General features: G+C 46.5%; 1 protein-coding gene across 4 annotated transcripts in view; it reads right to left on the bottom strand.

The window, feature by feature from the left end:
* Positions 1 to 222: 222 nt before the first annotated feature.
* Positions 223 to 18244, bottom strand: part of ARHGEF26 (Rho guanine nucleotide exchange factor 26) — a 122827-nt gene continuing 104805 nt past the window's right edge. For all 4 annotated transcript variants that reach the window (XM_013057733.2, XM_004755588.3, XM_004755589.3 and 1 more), the window contains 4 exons: positions 16512 to 16721; positions 4445 to 4512; positions 3037 to 3141; positions 223 to 2447 (listed from right to left, as the gene is read on the bottom strand). In XM_013057733.2, the coding sequence (XP_012913187.1) occupies positions 2305 to 2447; positions 3037 to 3141; positions 4445 to 4512; positions 16512 to 16721 (526 nt within the window). In that variant the 3' untranslated portion in view covers positions 223 to 2304. The remainder of the gene's footprint in view (positions 2448 to 3036; positions 3142 to 4444; positions 4513 to 16511; positions 16722 to 18244) is intronic.

Here is an 18244-nt window from a genome sequence, read left to right as displayed (position 1 = left end):
TGTGCAGTTTTGTGGAAACTAGAAGAAACATCAGGGCCCAGCTCTTAAAAATGCTCCAGCCTTCTAAGGCAGCTGATGGCAACATGTACCTGACAAGATCAGTGCCCTTTTACGTTAGCTGTAGATAACCTTCTGAATAGAATGCCTGAGTTGACCAAACATTTAGCAAATTATATAAATGAATACAAGCTATAGTGAATTAAAGCACACAAATACAAAAGAACAAGTATATACAAAATCTTTATAAATTCACTGCACCAAAAGTATACAAGCAGTATCAATTCGTTGGGACAAAAATGAGTGTTTTTGTTCTCCCCAGGTCACTAATTGAATACATTGTACAGTTCTGAGAAGTTATTCGTAGAAACTGAACTAGGTTGGAAAACAATACTGTCCTATGAAAATGACAATTCATGGTGGAAATGAAACTGGGTATGTTACACACCCGCTGTATAACAACACGACCCAGTAACAGTACTCACCTGCTTGCTGGATGAGGCTTTGATTTATAAAACACCTGTATTTCCAAGACTGTTTAACATCTCTACTTATAAATTAATTCACAGGATTCATACGGTTGCTTTTTAGCTTCAAATGGATATTAGCAAAAATAACAAAATGATCCCTTTGCAAGCAAAACATTTACCTTCTTAAATGCAAACATCACATGAGATTAGAGTACAATTTCTTAACCTCTCCTCTAAAAGGTCTGTGACACAAAAGAAGAGATCGACTCCTTGTTATACCAACCTGGAGAAATGTGCTGTGTCCACTGCTCTTACTTCAGTGACTGGCCCAAACCTCAAGGCCCTCAGGGGATTGCCTGTCTCTGACACCCAGAAATGTCTGCATAAGTCAAGGAGAGCAATCCAGGGACGAGAAGGCCCCGGGTGCACTGGACGGGCTCACAGCTGAGCTGGCAAGACAGGGTGTGTGAGGCAAACACACTGCTCCTACCCTGAGCTTCTGCTTTGTCCACTTTGCTCATGATTTGGGTACCTGGTTGGCGGGCAGTGGGTGGAATGTGTCACAGATCTGAGTTCTTGAATAATGCACCCTTTGCCAGGGTTTATCACTGTAGAAGAAAATGGAATGGAGAGGAACCTACCTGCCAGTAAAAACCACCTTGCCTCCTCCATCTTCCAAACCCTCATTCCCTCTCTATGAAACGAACCATTAAAATCCTCTCTCCTTGCACCAGCGGGAGAGGGAAGAAATAAAGTTCTGCAGACACCCATGGTGGAGAGATCCTCCAAATGCAGCAAGCAAGACCTTTAGTGCATATAAAATGGATTCCCGTTAAGACCAAAATATAATGTTTCAGTTAGATGCCGTGTTGGCATCTTGATTCCTTGGTAGGGTCTAATTTTACCTTAAGATTGTGTTTTGGCCAATTTCCTGTTTAGAAATAGGAGTAGCAACAGTCAAAACCTTTATTAAAGAAATTATAAAAGGCAAAATTATTAAAGGCAAAGCAGCCTCATGTCAGTTTATCAGCTCATTTGGGAACATTCAAAAAAAAAAAAAAAGTAGGACCCTCTCCTATATTCAGGATTTTTTCACTCATGTGAACCATCTAAATTCTATCTTATTTGAGTAGCCTGAGTAGGGTTTCATTAGGCTCTACTTATCAGAGACCAATACTGGTAAGATGGATTTTAAAAGAAAATCTCTAAAGTAAGCTTCTCTCCTAATGAGGAAAGAGGTGGCAAAAATTCAAGTGTCAGTTTCCCTTTCCCCGGGAAGAGGTTTAGAAAAACTCAACAGCTCACCTTTTGAGCTCTACAAGTTCCTTGTGAAATGCTCTTAGCATTAGAATCAGATCTAAAATAAAAGAGGCAGAAAAAACATTTACAAAACTGGGCATTCCTTAAACACAAAGACTCTTGCTAAGACCGGGAGAACCATACAAAGGAGAAGTTAAAAGGAGGGACAGTAACATTCTTGGCGAAAGAGGAAAAAGAAAACCAGGGCACAGACTCCAATATCCATTTTCCAGGCCAGAAAAGGGTGAGCCCGGCCGGAGCTTCAGCCTCCTGGCCCCCGCAGCAGACTCCCCTCTATCTGTGGGCCTCAGGAAGGCTGCACGTGGACAGTGTGCTCCCACGGAGACTTGCGAACTCACTGTATCTGGTAACTGTTCTCCCGAGAGAGCAGAACTACCTGGCAAGCGTAAAGGCAAGTGTTTCCATTCTTCTAATGAAACGGGCTGCGTTAAAATGAACAACAAAGCCGGCCCAGAACCAACCAGCCGGCCGGGATGTAGTGCAAATCTCGCGCGCTCGCGGAAGGCCGTCGGGGAGGCTACACGTTGGTTTCCAGTCCTAGCAAGCGTCCCATTCTCTCCACGTTCTTGTCAATTGTAGCCTGACAGGTTATCTCCTTGGCACATTCCATAGGAAACCAGCCCCTCTCTCCATCTCGCAGCCGTTCCCCCTCATACCAGCCTGCAAAGGAGAGCAGAGTCCCCATGAAATGACGGGGCAGTGGGGGAACCGGAACCCTGCCCGGCTCGGGGAGGACGTGAGCGAACTTCAGAGGCAGCAGCTAACCCCAGCTGGTGCGTGACTGAGGACAGAAGGCCAGCAGAGAAGGCAACAGAGGGAAGTGCCTCAAGAAGGAATGAATGACTTACCGGAGGTGGGATACCACCAGGGGCCCCGAAGGGAGCAAAAGAGCCCAGGAGTTGGGCTGAGCTGAGGAAGGGGACGCTACGCATAAAGAGGGGGGCAGCAGGAAACTGATTTTTTTTTTTTTTTTTTAAGTGAGGAAGAAAGAACCTCTGGAGATGAGCACTTAAGTCACTGGGGGCTGGGAAGGAAGGGCGACCATTCAAGGTTGCTTTTCAGTCATACACCATGTGACTGCATTCCTATTCGAAAACATGAAAAGCAATAGTGTTGATAGAGGAAAGGCAGGTGCATATGAGAAAACCAAACGGATATGGAATGTGAGCGTTAGAAACAAAACCAGACTCCTCTGTTCTTTGGCACCCCAAAAGCTGTGTGGGGTGTGCCCGTAAGAACCCCCACTCACCATCGCTGACCCGCTGATAGATGAGAGCCACATCTGCCACCTGCAGGGAGAGTTCATCTGGCTGTTTGGCAGTGAACGATCTAATGATTTCCACCTGGGTCAGTGCTGCGAGGGAAAGGGGGGGGACACGCTGAGCAGAGGAGAACCAGACAGGTACAAATCGATACTGTATGTTTCCTCAATCTTTCTGTGCAGTTCAAGGCCGGTGCTGGCAGAAACAAGTTAAGCGTCTACCAAACAGAAACTCTGCTCCAGGAACTGTCTTACTTGGCTTAGAGCCTTAGAACTTTAGAAGCTCTGGATCGTGAGAGGCCTTTTGTGATGCATAAACTCCCTCAAATAGAGCCAGGACAAGCTATACACAATAGAGCAGATAACACCCATTGTGCATAGGGGAAACTGAGGCCAGACAGATGAACGTGCCAAGGCCATGCAACTAACACCAACATCTGCAGAACATCCATTCCCCCGGCTCCTATCCACGGGGCTCCCCAGCCGGTCGGCACAGGAAAGCTGCCAAAGATGTTCAGAAAAAAAAGGAGCTCCAAGCTAAAAGTTGGACATTTTAGAGTTCCCCCAAAAATGCTAAATCAGAACCAAACATTATAACTTCAGTGACTTGGGACTGACTGACTTGAGTTCTTAATTTGTTCTTTATTAATAATAGAAAACTTTATTATAGACAACTTTCAAACCAATCACTTTAGTTTTGGCTCTAAGCTTAAAGTTGTGGTTTTTGAGCACTCCAAGATAACCAGTTTTGCTGCCCTGGTTCTTTTGATTTGACCTTCCAGCTAGAAATACCCAGAGATGCCGAACATCAAAGTTAAGTCGCTATTAAGCACAGGACACCGCCCTTTCCTGCATCCGTTCCTATGGCCCTAGAAGAACAAAATGCATTTTCTTAATAGTATCACTTTAATAAATAAGGCCAAAAGTAATGTAAAGTAATTTTCTTTAGGTTAAAAAATACATTTCAGCTTAGCTTCAGACTGTCGTATGGAGAAGGTTTAAACATTAGACTCTTGTCCATTAACAAGAGCGGAAAATCTAAGAGCTTTAGAGGACAAGCAGGGCTTTCGACACAAGCTCTTTACCTTAATCCTGACGATAACCCCGTATTGTATATAGTAATGCAGCTAACTCGCAGGAGAGTAAACAAGCTCAGGAAAGTTTTGCAATGATTTGCCACGTTGACATGACAAAGAACTGCACCTTGGATATGAATTCAGATCCGCTGGCTTCCAAAGCAGGGATCACAGGGTTCTGTGATGCAGGGCCACAGGAACTAATGCTCGGACAAAAACCACGGAGCAGGGATTGGGGAGGTGAACCATTAACAACCCAGCGTCCAGCAGGGGGCACAGGCCCTCCATGTTCCAGAGCTGGCTGCCCTCCAGGTACTTACAGGTTCGGTCCAGAGGCTGCTTCCCACTGCTGTGTCCCAGGGCGGTTATCCAGCGGGCTCGCTCACTCCTAAACAGAGAGGGTATATACACCTAAGAGACTCAAGGTGCTGGGACAAAGCAAGCAAAGCCATTCCAGAAAACGGGAGATTCCCTGGAGAGTTATAGGGCTGGCCTTTAGAACAGGGTTATGAGTTAGTTAAGAAAGATAATCCGAGGAATCTAGGCTGAATGCTAGTCATTGCCGTTAAAAAGATTCTGAATGAACTTGGCTACTTATTAAGTGGAATTTCTCACAGGACAGTTTAAGATTTAATAAAGAGATGATTACACCAACACATAATCACATAAAGATATTTACACTACTCTGTCTGACTCAACATTTCTAAACAGTAAATTTCACTTAAAAAAATTCCAGTAAGTCAGTCTCTCTCCATTCTCTCTTCCTCCCCCTACACTCAAAGTATTTCAGGAAAGGTGAATCTAGACATATTCAAAGTTCCTCTTATGGCTGAGATTGCCAAACTTCAGCCTTACTAAAATAAACAAAAATTCTTTGAACTTTCTTAGACTGTTCCCAAATGCTTAAAAGGACTTAATGAACAGAGCCAAAAAATTTTTTAAGGAAAAATACAACTGAGACTTTTTAAATAATAATAACCTATAATTACATGAAACAAAATAATTATTTAACTGAAGGATCAGAAGTCTGAGATAAGCATTATTCCATAACACAGTTATCCCCAGTTTTTGATTTGGGAAGTCAAGTATCAAGATTGCAATTAATTAAATTAGGCACGCACGCACACACACAGACTTTAAAGTCTCTTAAGAAGCATGGATTAGGGACGCCTGGGTGGCTCAGCCATTAAGCCCCTGCCTTCGGATCAGGTCATGATACCAGGGTTCTGGGATCGAGCCCCCCCATCAGAGCTCCCTGTTCAGTGGGAAGCCTGCTTGTCCCTCTCCCACTCCCCCTGCTTGTGTTCCCTCTCTTGCTATGTCTCTCTCAAAAAAATAAATAAAATCTTTAAAGAAAAAAAGCAGCAGCAGCAGCAGGAGCACTGATCAAACCCACACTATAGGGGCACATGCGGCTCAGGTCATGATCCCAGGGTCTTGGGATCAAGTCTACATCAGACTCCCTGCTCAGTGGGGACTCTGCTTCTTCCTCTCCCTCTGCCCTCCCCTCATTCTGTGCTCTCTCTCAAAATCTTAAAAAAATAAAATAAACCCATACTACATGGCAGATGAAGCACTTGACATCCATTATTTCACATCATCCCCCAAAAGGCCGCTGAAAGGATGAGAAGGCTGCATGGAGGTCCTGAGGCAAGTGATCCAAACCAAGGTGAGTTTGGACTCTGCACTGGGCCTTCTTAGCAAGGGATGCCTTTATCCCCAGGGCTTGAAAAAAATTTTTTTTCTTCTGCAACAGCCTGTACCTAAAGGTGCTTCTTGCTGTTACATCACCTTCCCCACCCCTCAGGTATCTTTTCATCTGGGCGGTACTGACTGCTTGCTGGCCTGAGGCACACGCTGTCCCACACCCTTTCCTCCCTGCCCTTCTTTTTTTTTTTTTTTTTTTAATTATTATTATTATTTTTTTATTTGACAGATGGAGATCACAAGCAGACAGAGAGGTAGGCAGAGAGAGAGAGGGAAGCAGGCTCCCGGCTGAGCAGAGAGCCCGATGTGGGGCTCGATCCCAGGACCCTGGGATCATGACCTGAGCTGAAGGCAGAGGCTTTAACCCACTGAGCCACCCAGGTGCCCCTGTCTGCCCTTCTTGCTCTCAAGTAGGACGTTCCTCCTGTTTCTACCCATTAATCTCACTCCTCATCAACAAAGAACATACATAAAACACTGCACTAATCTTCAGTGTATACAGATCCTTGAGTGGTTTCATAGGTGCACCCGACACCTGTCCCTTCCCCATCAATAACCGCCCATAGAGGGAACCACCGCCACAGACTAGCTGCACCTGTCTTATGCTTTATGAAAATGGAATCCTACAGCACGTCCACTTTTGTTCAGCACGTCCACTCAGTTCTGAAAACGCAAGCCTCACCTCCTCCAGGTGACCTCCTCAGATGCAAAGCCCAAACCTCCATCCTCAACCAGTCTGTCGGTCCTGCTCCCAGTCTCTCCCCTGCACAGCCCTATCCCACTGCCAGCCAGCTGTAAGCCTCATGAAGGCAAGCACCTTGTCTGTTCAGTCCCCTGCTGCATCTCCAGAACACTGCCCAGCACATAACGAGGCCTGACCTGAAAACAGCCGTTAACCTAAGGAATCAGTCATCACGCACTGCCCCCCACGGCCTCACTCATCTGTTTCTCCTCTAGGCCATTAGCCTCAGAAGGGTAGGAACTGGGTCTCATTCTAAATCGTTAGGGAGCACTGATGTGCCAGCGACAGTATTGTTTTGTATTTTGCAAGTCCCATCAAATTTCATCTTTACAACAATCATGGAAATTAAATAGCAACATCATTATTTCCATTGTGTTGTTCGGAGGACGAAGCTGGTCTGGAAGATTAAGAAGCACTTGCTTCCAGAGACAAGGCTAAGAGGTAGAGTCAGCATAGAAGCCAGGGAGTCCCGGGCCTAAAAGGCAGTGCTCCCTAGCAGGTGCTCACAAAACACTGAAGGAAGTCAGGGAGGGTGGGAACTGCAGTGTGCTGAAAGGCAGACTCCGGTAAGAAACTGAGGCTGAGCCCCCGTCACACGGGTGCGTCAAGGAGTAAGTGATGTGCGCAGTTTACCGAGACACTGATGGTACCGCTTGCTCTTCGAAACCCTGCTACAGGCCACAAAGGGCTTCAGGGAGGTTTTATGAAGAACAACTTTAAAAAGCACGACTTTTTATAAAGCACGACTTTATAAAGCACAACCTCCTTTCAAATGATCCCACGCATGGGGCGCCTGGGTGGCTCAATGGGTTAAGCCTCTGCCTTCGGCTCAGGTCCTGGTCCCAGGGTCCTGGGATCGAGTCCCGAATTAGGCTCTCTGCTCAGCAGGGAGCGTGCTTCCTCCTCTCTCTCTCTCTCTGCCTGCCTCTCTGCCTACTTGTGATCTCTCTCTGTCAAATAAATAAATAAAATCTTTAAAAAAATAAATAAATAAAAATAAAATGATCCCACGCAAACACTTCCATCTTTGATACCATCTCTTCGTCGGAAAAGATCTATTTTTATACTCAGGCTCATGTGGAACTTCCAAAGCACAAAGGCAACTGAAAACGAAGTCCTACTTGGCAGATGGAAGACCCATTCACCAAGAGAAACGAAAGGTGACCGTGTGCATCCCTGTGCGCCACAGCCGACCACGTCGGCCTCCTCTTGGCCTCCCACCTCTGCATGGCCCTGACTCCCGTCTGGGGCCCTTTGAGTCCCGCCCTGGGCACAGCCCACTTCTGGCATCCGGTGGCCCTTTTCAGGGACAGCCTGACCCTGCAGCCAGTTTCCAGAAGTCCAGATGAAACCTCTCACTCCCGTGGCATGCTGCCTGGATGCTAATGGCCTCCCTTTGACACCGCGGCCCCTCACAGAGCCTCGAGAGGACAGAACAAGACACTCCTTGTTGCCTTCGCTGAAAGGAACTGCTTCTTGAAATGGCTTCAATAGAGCCGGTCCCCCACCCCCCGACCCCCCCACATGGCGTCAAAACCACACAACTTCCCCCCGGGGCCTCCGAGAGCCCTGCCAAGGAGCTCCTTCCCACTAGGAAGCAGAAAGCACTGCATCCCTGAAGCAGGGAGGAGACTCCCTCAACAGAGGAGGGAATTCTAAGAACAAGAGAACCCGGGGCAGAGACATACCCATTCTTAAACTGAGATACGAAGTGTGGGGCTCAGCCAAAGATGCTCTTTTCTCTGGAGACAGGAAGAAACAATCCGTGTGAATTCACAGCCCGCCCCACCTTCTGTTCATAGACCTTTCCCTTTGCCCAAATAAAGTAAGAGAATGAGGAGCACTGCATTAGTGTGGACGTGGGCACATCACCTCCGAGACGCCAGGCCACTGCTTCCGTGGACCACCAACTGCCAAGCCCTGTGTTAGGACAGGCTTGCAAAGTGAATAAAACAGGGTCTCTTGCTCTCAGCAGCCCCCAGCGTGAAGGAGCAGAGAGGAAAGAAAACAAACACACAGAATCCAACACAGTGTGCGACGGGCTATGTGTGGTAGAACATTCTGCTTAAGGCGCTTGACGCCCGCAGAGAGAGAGAAGACCGAGTGAGAAGAGACATCGGACATAAGTATCTGCACTTGAGGCTTCTCCTAAACCCAAGTTCTCCACGCACGACATACCATCAGGCACCCCCGGCTCCCTCCGCAGGAGCCAACTGCGGTCACACAGTAGGCTTAAACTTCACCACACAAAAGTCAAAGACACGGGGCACCTAGGTGGCTCAGTGGGTTAAGCCTCTGCCTTCAACCCAGGTCATGATCTCAGGGTCCTGGGATTGAGCCCCATGTCGGGCTCTCTGCTCAGCAGGGAGCCTGCTTCCCCCTCTCCCTCTGCCTGCCTCTCTGCCTACCTGTTCTCTCTCTTTCTCTGTCAAATAAATAAATAAAATCTTAAAAAAAAAGTCAAAGACACAAAGCTGGACTTCTCACAGGCCAGCAGACATCTGCTAGAAAACAGATGTGTACCAAGAGCACAGAGACTGGGCTCTGAAACAAAAGACACAGGGCCACAGACAGATCTGGGGACTGAAGAGCGTGGGGCGTGTCCACGGAGGACTTCATGAAGTGAGCTTTAACCAGCAGTCAGCCCATGGCGGCTTTTTTTTTTTTTTTAAGATTTTATTTATTTATTTGAGAGAGAGAGCCAAAGCAATCACAGCGGAGAGGGATGGCGGAGGGAGAGGGCAAAGGGAAAAGCACACTTGTCACTGAGCAGGGAGCCCAAGGCAGGACGTGTTCCCAGGACCCCAGGATCATGACCCAGACTGAAGGCAGACACTTCACTGAGCCACCCGGGCACCCCAGGTGGCAGCTCTCTACCCTCCCTTGCAGGGTCTTCCAGTGGTAGCCGGCCAAGTCCTTTCTGTGCTCCTTCCCACAGTCTACAAATTTACCTACACTTCCTTTTCAAACTCCTGTCCCCATGGCCTTTGGGCACAAGTCCTTGGAGCCTCTGAGAAGGGTGGGATTGTGAGGATGGTGGTGGTCTTTGTTCATTCTCTCCCACATTCAGTTCAACCAGATGAGTCCAATGAACGGCTCCATGAAAGAAAGCCCAAAAGTTAAAAGGGTCTTCGAGACGCTGTACAACGGAATTTAACAAAGCTGAACACACACTCAGCTCACCGAATTTAAAAAATCAAACCAAAGCAAAATAATTCCCGATGCCCACAACAAGAGTTCTAAAATTTAGATTTTTTGATGTGTTACATAATTAAAGCCACTATTTCTTGTGTGTCCTATCAAACAGCTGATGAGACAAGAGTCGGGCCTGGAACCCTGGAATAACTGAAAGTGGGTCCATTCCGTTTTTGCTCCATGATAAAAGACTCACACCGTCGCCTGCCCTCCTATTTCCTCGGGGTTGGCGATGAGTGTCACACAGGACCAAGTGATCTGAGGGGCACTATACGATGGAAGAGATCAGACTTGGATGAGGATTCCAGATGCATTGAGCGGGGGATACTACAGCCTATTAATAAACACATTTTTCCCATATAAATTATCCTCTCTTGTGAATTTTTGTTAGAGGATGAAGGGTAAGAGTATGTCTGACATACTTTACAATTTTTTTCCATCCCATTTACTTCCTGTTGTTAATTAAATCATTAACAGAGGCAGGAAGGCCACAACAGACTCCGAGCAAACAATGCCCCTTTATCAGGAGGCCCGGGAACTGGTTGTCTGGATGGCTGACAGGACCCACCACATCCGCGAGGCTTCTAGTTCTTCCAGGGAGAGAGAAATTTTGCAAGCGATCTCAATTTTGATTATGGTCTGAGGTGGTTATATCCTATAGTTAAACATAAAGGGTAAAGAAAATGTGTGTTCATCCCTGAACATGCCTGGATGTCTCACCACCGCACACACTGGGCCCACATGCCACACGAATTCCACCATAAACCCAGGAAGCCGGGGACGCCACTTAGCTGTTGTCCCTCGGCCGTGCCAGCTGCAGCTGTCCCTGCTTCGTCTTCATGAAGGCAGACAAAGGGGGCTGTCCGGCTCCCACATTCCTCTAGAAAGGCCCAGAGGGATAAGAATGACAGCAGTAAAACATTCGTTGTCCTTTTATAAAGGATACGCTTTTATACTTTTCACAGACTGCTGTGTTGTGAACAACGTGATTTAAGATCCTTCACAGGCAGACAGAGAGAACCCAGTATACGTGGCTTAATTGTACGTCCTACAGGAATGTTAACCACAGCCTTCATAGCAAATGTGGAAAAACAAGTGGAATTTAGAGAAAACTTGCTCTGGCAGCACAAAAGGGACAGTGACCATCCAGACAGACAGTGACAGGGAAGCATGATTTCCCTCCAAGAGGCCACAATTCCACCTTGTCTAACAATTCCAAAAATACATACTAGGAACCTGCTATGTACAAAGTGAGAAAAAGACACAGTGGGGGCGCCTGGGTGGCTCAGTGGGTTGGAGCCTCTGCCTTCGGCTCAGGTCATGATCCCAGGGTCCTGGGATCGAGCCCCGCATTGTGCTCTCTGCTCAGCAGGGAGCCTGCTTCTTCCTCTCTCTCTCTCTGCCTGCCTCTCTGCCTACTTGTGATCTCTCTCTGTCAAATAAATAAAATCTTAAAAAAAAAAAAAAGAAACAAAGACAGCGGAGCTTAGGGATTAGTCATAAAACCATGCACAACTAACTGGAGAACAGGGGGATGGTTAGGGGGCCATTACAGGGTGGCTCAAAAAGTGATACAGGGGCATCTGGTGGCTCAGTCGATTCAGTATCCGACTCCTGATTTCAGCTCAGGTCATGATCTCAGGGCTATGGGATGGAGCCTTGTGTCAGGCTCCCTGCTCGTCAGGGAGTCTGCTAGAGATTCCCTTTTTCCCTCTCCTTCTACCCCCCACTCATTGCTCACCTACTCACTCTTGCTCACTCGCTCTCTCCTATGAATAAATCTTTAAAAAAACAAGATAAGTGATACATGGGTAGTCCCCAGAGGGAGGTAGTGGCATGGAAACGAGGAGAGATGCCATGGACTTTTTTGTACAGCAAGAATTGGCAGATGACGGATTTGTGCAGACCTGGAGCGTCACAAATGACACCAAGTCTCCAGACTGGATAAATGTGAAATGGTGCCAACGGTTCCAGTTTCAGAAATGTGCATTTGGGGAAAGCGCTGGGTAGCTGACTGGTCCAGGCAGGCTGCATTTATTATGGGAATGCAAAGAGGAATGGCTAGAGATAGAAGGAAAGCTCCCCGTGCTTGTGACCTCTCTCTCCCAAATAAATAATGTATTAAAAGGAAGGAAGGAAGGAAGGAAGGAAAGAAGGAAGGAAGGAAGGCAAGCAAGCTAAAAGAGCACAGATAACAGATTAAGAAAATGTCAAAAAGGGGGTCAGGATGAGAGAGCGGATCAGTCAACAGAATGATTTGAGACGAAAGGGAGAGAAGGGAAGACGGCCGGCTGGGGTCACCAGCAGCCGCTGCTCTACACTCTCCACGGAACAGCCTCGACAGGGCAGGAGAGAAGGCACACCCAAGACCGTGAAGGAGCAACTGAGTATACCGTGTTAGCTCCTCAAGTCTAAAATCCAAGGCACCATCGATTCCTCTCTTTCCTGCATGGCCACCCCAACTCATCCAACCCCCCTACAACACTGTTTCTATCTCCTCTCTCAGACCCCGGCCCAGGCCACATCCAGGACTCCCCTTGACTACTGCAACAGGACCCTGTTTTGTTTTGTTTTTTAAGATTTTGATTATGTATTTGACACACAGGGAGGGAGAGAGAGAGACAGAGAGGTGCACAAGCAGGGAGAAGGGCGGGCAGGGGAGAAGCAGGCTCCCCACTGAGCAAGGAGTGCGATACAGGTCTCAATCCCAGGACCCTGGGATCATGACCTGAGCCAAAGGCAAATGTTTAACTGACTGAGCCACCCAGGTGCCGTAACACGACCCTATTTGCTCTCCCTGCTGAGACTTCTGCCTTTGTTCCAGTCTTCCCCGGGGAACTCTGCTATAGCTTACTAAACTCTAGATGATGCTTCTCAAAATGAGTGTGGTGAAGAGCCAGTCCTCACCACCCCACCCCGTCCATTGTGGACCAAGTGTTCTTCGAAACACAACAAAAATGAGTTACTGTTAATCACATGCCTTGAGGCTGCCAACATGTCAAAATGCTCTAAGTTCTTAACCCGTTCCCTCATGCGAGGCGGAGACAGTGTGAGGACGGACGGTCCAACCACCACACGGGAATTCCAATGCTCTGGCCTCTGATGGCCTCTTGACCACCACTCTCTCCCTCCTTTATTCTGACCTTGCCTCTTTCAACCTGTTCAAGCCACTTTTGATAACATCAGACCCGTTTCCCTAGAAGTTGTGCACCTGCTGTTGCCTTCGCCTGGATCATTCCAGCCCTGCATTTTCCCATGTGTTGACTCCTCATCACTCAGGGTTCGGTCCAAATGTCACCTCAGAGATGTCTTCCTGTACCATCTATTCTGGATTTTATTACTAAATATTTCAAACAATGGGAGGCCCTAAATTGCCCAGCTGGGTTTCCACAAATATTTTTCCTTTTTAAAGTCTATGAACCGAAGCAAACAATCCACGTTTTAGTAGGTTTTCCCATTTCATAGCAACTGGCTTCCTGGAGTTTCCCTTTCCAGATGTCCAACAGGGCCAAATGGCAAGGGAGGGCTGAGCAGTCTCCTGAATGGAGGCTCAGTAAGATAATTAAAACTTGTAACCAGAAAGGACACTAGATTCAGGAGGGTCAGGGCCTGGTCCCAGTTTTGGCAGCAACTCACTTCCTGTGTGACTTGAAGCAAATCACGTCACCTTCATCTCATTTTACATCGGGGAGAGGAAAGGAGGGAAATGGAGCACAGACTAATCATTAGGGTCACCACCGATTTTACTACCTAAGTAAGACGCTTCTGAGAGTCAAAGTGGGCACTGTTCTTAATTCTGCCAGCACAACACACATAATATTGATCCTGGGGAAACCAGGATGATGTCGCCTCACCTCGGCTCCCAAGTTCCCCCCTTCTCTGGAAACATCTATGGGCGTTCACCTTCCTCATGTTCCAGGGCTGGCTCCATCTGGCACATCCCAGGTGCTCTGGAAGTGCTCACCCCATTTCCTTTCTGGGAGCTCTCCTACATGCTTTTTGTAGCCCAAACTCCTGGTCTATTCTATAATTTCACCATCCTAGAAAGACTGAACTGTGCTTGTGTCAAACAGCGGTGCCCCTCCTACTGACAACAGTTTTTCCAAAAAGGTAAATATTTAGGTATGAACCTCCGCCTTTTTCAAACCAAAGAATAAGTAGTCAAAGGACCTACGTGAGTCTCATGTTCTACAATTATTAAAAGGCTAGAATGGGGTGAAAACCTTGTTTTCTGAATCAGTTTGCTAACAGACCATATTAACCACATATAACATAAAAGAGAGGAAACTTAAAACACACATATTCACGTATACAATTTGCAAATCTCAGAAGCAAACAGAACAGTCTATACAGACCAAAACTCTGATTGCCCAAAGCCAGGCAAGCCCAGGGCTGACCTACACTTCTCCAAACATGGCATATAACAATTTCCAAGCAGTCAGATGTTTTTTCTAAGGAAAATACATCTTGGCTATAATAGATTTTCCTTCAGGACCAATGCTATTTTATGCCTTGGGTGCTTCCAAGGGTCCATTTATTTACCTCTTAACCAAAACTGAGCTGGTGTCGGATGGGAAGGCAGTGGAATAGTCGCTCCTGTGTGCAAGGAGACTTCTGCCTCTCTAGAACTTCCAGAATGTTCTTTCACCACTCACTAAAGAATTACAGATCTGAGTCAGACCCATGGCTCATACCATTTATGGGTGACACAAATTAATATTCTGAGAACATTTCTGATTAAGGAAATGAATATACATTCAGCCCATGGCAAGATCAAATGGCAATGGGGTTGAACAAATGCTACAGAACGTCCCTGGAGAGGATCTAGCCTTGGTATACAAAGAACTGGACATGTCAGTTTACTTCCTACTCTTCTGGAATAATCTCAAAACAAGTGGTGGAGGTCACACGAATTTGGAAAGAGACAGGAAAAGCTCTGCCGAAATGTTGCAGGACGTGAATAAAGAAGAACCCTTATAAACAGAGAGAAAAGGAAAACACAAAGCAAAACCAGTAACACTTTCACCATTACAAACGAAAACTGACAAGTGAAAATCTGTTTCTGAGATGTCTCTAGAATGTCTAGACTACCACTCATCTCCAAAGCCTTTAAGACTTTTCATCCTCAAAGTCAAATAAGGGGGCACCTGGGTGGCTCAGTCATTTCAGCATCCGACTCTTGATCTTCGCTCAGGTTTTGGTCTCAGGGTCCTGAGTTCAAGCCCTACATTGGACTCCACGCTGGGCATGGAGCCTACTATTTAAAAAAAAAAAAAAAAAAAAGAAGTCCTATAAGAGCCAAATCCCAGACATACAAAATTCTCTTTTTCAGAGAGGCTTCCCCAAACAGAGGAAGGCTAGATCTGTCTTCACTTGCAAGGGATTTAATCACTTTCCAAGTTAGGAAATGCCTTCCTGAGCCCGGGTCTTGGATATGTCTCTGCTGGTCACCTGTATAGACCAGCTAGCACCACACTCCCCCAGAGGAGCAAACACGCCTGGAATGTGGCTGTGCTCTCTAGCAATTTCAGGGAAGAGCTCTAGGACCTTAGAAAAAGACATTTCTTTGTTTTATAAACAACACAAAGGAAGAAGGTTCTTTTCTTATTCCCTGTGCTAACTCTCAAATTCATTTGGAATACTCCACTTGGGCCATTTTCAAACCTCAAATAGATTTTACAACAACCTGTTCCTCTTGGTCTTCTTTAGCCTTTGAGAAGTTACTTTAAATGACCATTTAAAATGTTTTAGTTGGATGCTTGATAATTTTAATCTTTCTTGGATGTCTCTCTTTAATGATCTGAGAACCACTGTTAAAATACTCTTAAGAAGGAGAGATACCATCCTGGGTTTATTTTCACTGAGCTTTTGTGACAGTCTTCGGGTTGTTATTCACCAGCTGTCGGTGCACTTTAATCGCACCACGTGGGAACCCTGGCCCACTCGAGTAGGAGGGACGTGGAGGATCCCTGAAGACAAAGAGTGAGGGACTTCCCCGACTCTTCCTCTACCACTCCGCCCAGTAGAACACCTTCCTGTGATGACTGTTTCAAGAGGATGTTTCCAGTTTCCAAACAAATAAATAGGTCGACGACCTCTAGATGGACCACATCACAAGAGTGGACTCAGAGATGAAGCCCTCTTGCCTTCGTCCGGTGTGAGGCTGTCTAACCCCTCAGCCACCGTGCACCAGCAGCCACAAACAGCAGGACTGTTTATTTAATTTAGCCTCTGCATCAACTCTGATGGGAAAGTGGATTCACTAATGTTTTCCCAAATGGAGAATCTCTTTAGATAGAAATCATGGGGTATTTGCTGTCTGGTTGATGGTAAATAACTGCAAAATGGCCTCAGGTCCCTCATCTAGGAAAACTTATGGCCGAGACACAAACTACCAGATGTCACCTAACCCAAGGCTCATGGGTCCTATCTTTATCAATGATTAAAATAAAGGGATTTTTAAACTACTCTCTAAATATAAAAGCACGCCTAAAGCACAATGCATCCATTAGGATTCATGATGGTGAAAATAATCATGTCCATCTCTCGAGACATTGAGGGGATCACAGTGAAAACATGAGCTTGATGAAGCCCCCAGACCCAGTGCTTGGTGCCTAACAGGTACTCAGTAAAAAGTATACAGTAGCTACGCTTGACTGTTTTTAGGGAGTCTTAGACCAGGGCGTGGAAGCAGGGAAGACAGGGAGCAGACACGCTGCAACCCTGTCCCCGCACACACTTACTGCGTCTCAGCCCCGAGCAGCATCTCCACTTTCTCACTCGCATGGTTACTAAGGATGGTCAGAGTGAAGAGGTGGTTGGCCGAGCTCTGTCTTGAATAAAGCATTGTGGAACTGTTCTTCCCTGGAGAGGAATTCAGCTCTTCGTTGTCACAAGATTCCACCAGTAGCTGATCTCTTAAGGAATAATCATTGACGTTGTAACTTTCTTCACTGTGAGGAAAAGGGAAAAGAACATGTCAACAATTCAGTGGATAGGACTGTGACATGGTCAGTTTTCATGTGGCCTTTGGGGAGAAGGTGTTGGTGGGGGAAGGAAGGATAAGGAGAGAATAATTTATTTTAAAATGTGAGCTGGAATCTGAATTTTGTATCTATACAATGATTATGAATCAATATACACTTCCCAAATTAAGCCCGTTAATTACTATTTCTCTGTATTATGCTTAATTCTATCTCAGGTTTTAAAAAGCAATAGTAAACATGCCCTTCAATGGATGAATGGATAAGGAAGATGTAGTCCATATACACTATGGAGTATTATGCCTCCATCAGAAAGGATGAATACCCAACTTTTGTAGCAACATGGACGGGACTGGAGGAGATTATGCTGAGTGAAATAAGTCAAGCAGAGAAAGTCAATTATCATATGGTTTCACTTACTTGTGGAGCATAAGGAATAACACAGAAGACATGGGGAGATGAAGAGAAGTGAGTTGGGGGAAATCAGGGGGGAGATGAAGCTTGAGAGACTGTGGACTCTGAGAAAGAAATGGAGGGTTTTAGAGGGGAGGGGGGCGGGGGGTTAGGAGAGCCTGGTGGTGGGCATTAAGGAAGGAACACTGGGTGTTATATGTAAACAATGAATCTTGGAACATTACATCAAAAACTAATGAGATACTGCACAGTAATTAACATAACACAATAAAAAATAATAATTATAAACGCTCTCGCTTTCATCTTACATTATCCTGGAACTGTTGTCACAAGAGAGACATACACACATAGTGGTAATGCTCAGACAGGTATGCTTCCCCAGTCTTCCCTCTGTCCACAGAATAAAGAGGGACTCCCAAACCTACCCACGCTCTGGGTAACAAGGGCTCACTCCCAGCCTCCAAACTACTAGGCACAGGGCAGAAGGAGAGTGTCAGAGGTCTGCCTGAGCTGTCCTTTTCCCAACACACACAGCCTTACCACCTGCTTCAGAAACCATCAGCACTGATTTCTCTATCCCTGTTTTTGCCCAAGATCCCCAGTAGTCCTCACTCCCTTGGACTCTCATTCCCATAGCACTGCGAACATGCCTGGTCTGGCCCCACCTTCCCTGAGCTCCTCAGCTGGTTTCTGAACCCCTTCTACTGGGTCCTCCGGAAATGGACCTCACGAAAGAAATCCAGCAAGATCTTAACAAATCCTCAGCCTTGTCCTTGAACCCTCCCTTTCTGGCCTTAAGAGAAATTTGGCTGTCCCTGGAAAATGTGGCCTCCCCTGAAGGTTCTCCTGCCAGCTTGCTTCTTGTTGCTGCTGCCAGAAAATGATCACTTCCCCTTCCCAAAAAGTCTTTAGCTTAGAAGCTCATGCTCTCTGGCTCTGCCTCAGAATCAGTCAGGGACACACTCCTTATGAGTCATCGCCCCTTATGAGTTTAGTTGCTGGCTCTGATGTCTCCCCAACACGACTTTCTTGAGTTTCCATGGAGGGGAGCCTTCCATTACTCTGGCTTCTCAGTTCCT

Source organism: Mustela putorius, unplaced genomic scaffold (genome assembly GCF_011764305.1).
Source record: "Mustela putorius furo isolate JIRA1106 unplaced genomic scaffold, ASM1176430v1.1 tig00003834_pilon_pilon_pilon, whole genome shotgun sequence".
Lineage (NCBI taxonomy): Eukaryota > Metazoa > Chordata > Mammalia > Carnivora > Mustelidae > Mustela > Mustela putorius.
The sequence above is the reverse complement of the archived record's forward strand: the minus strand, read 5'-3'. Positions and strand labels throughout refer to the sequence as shown.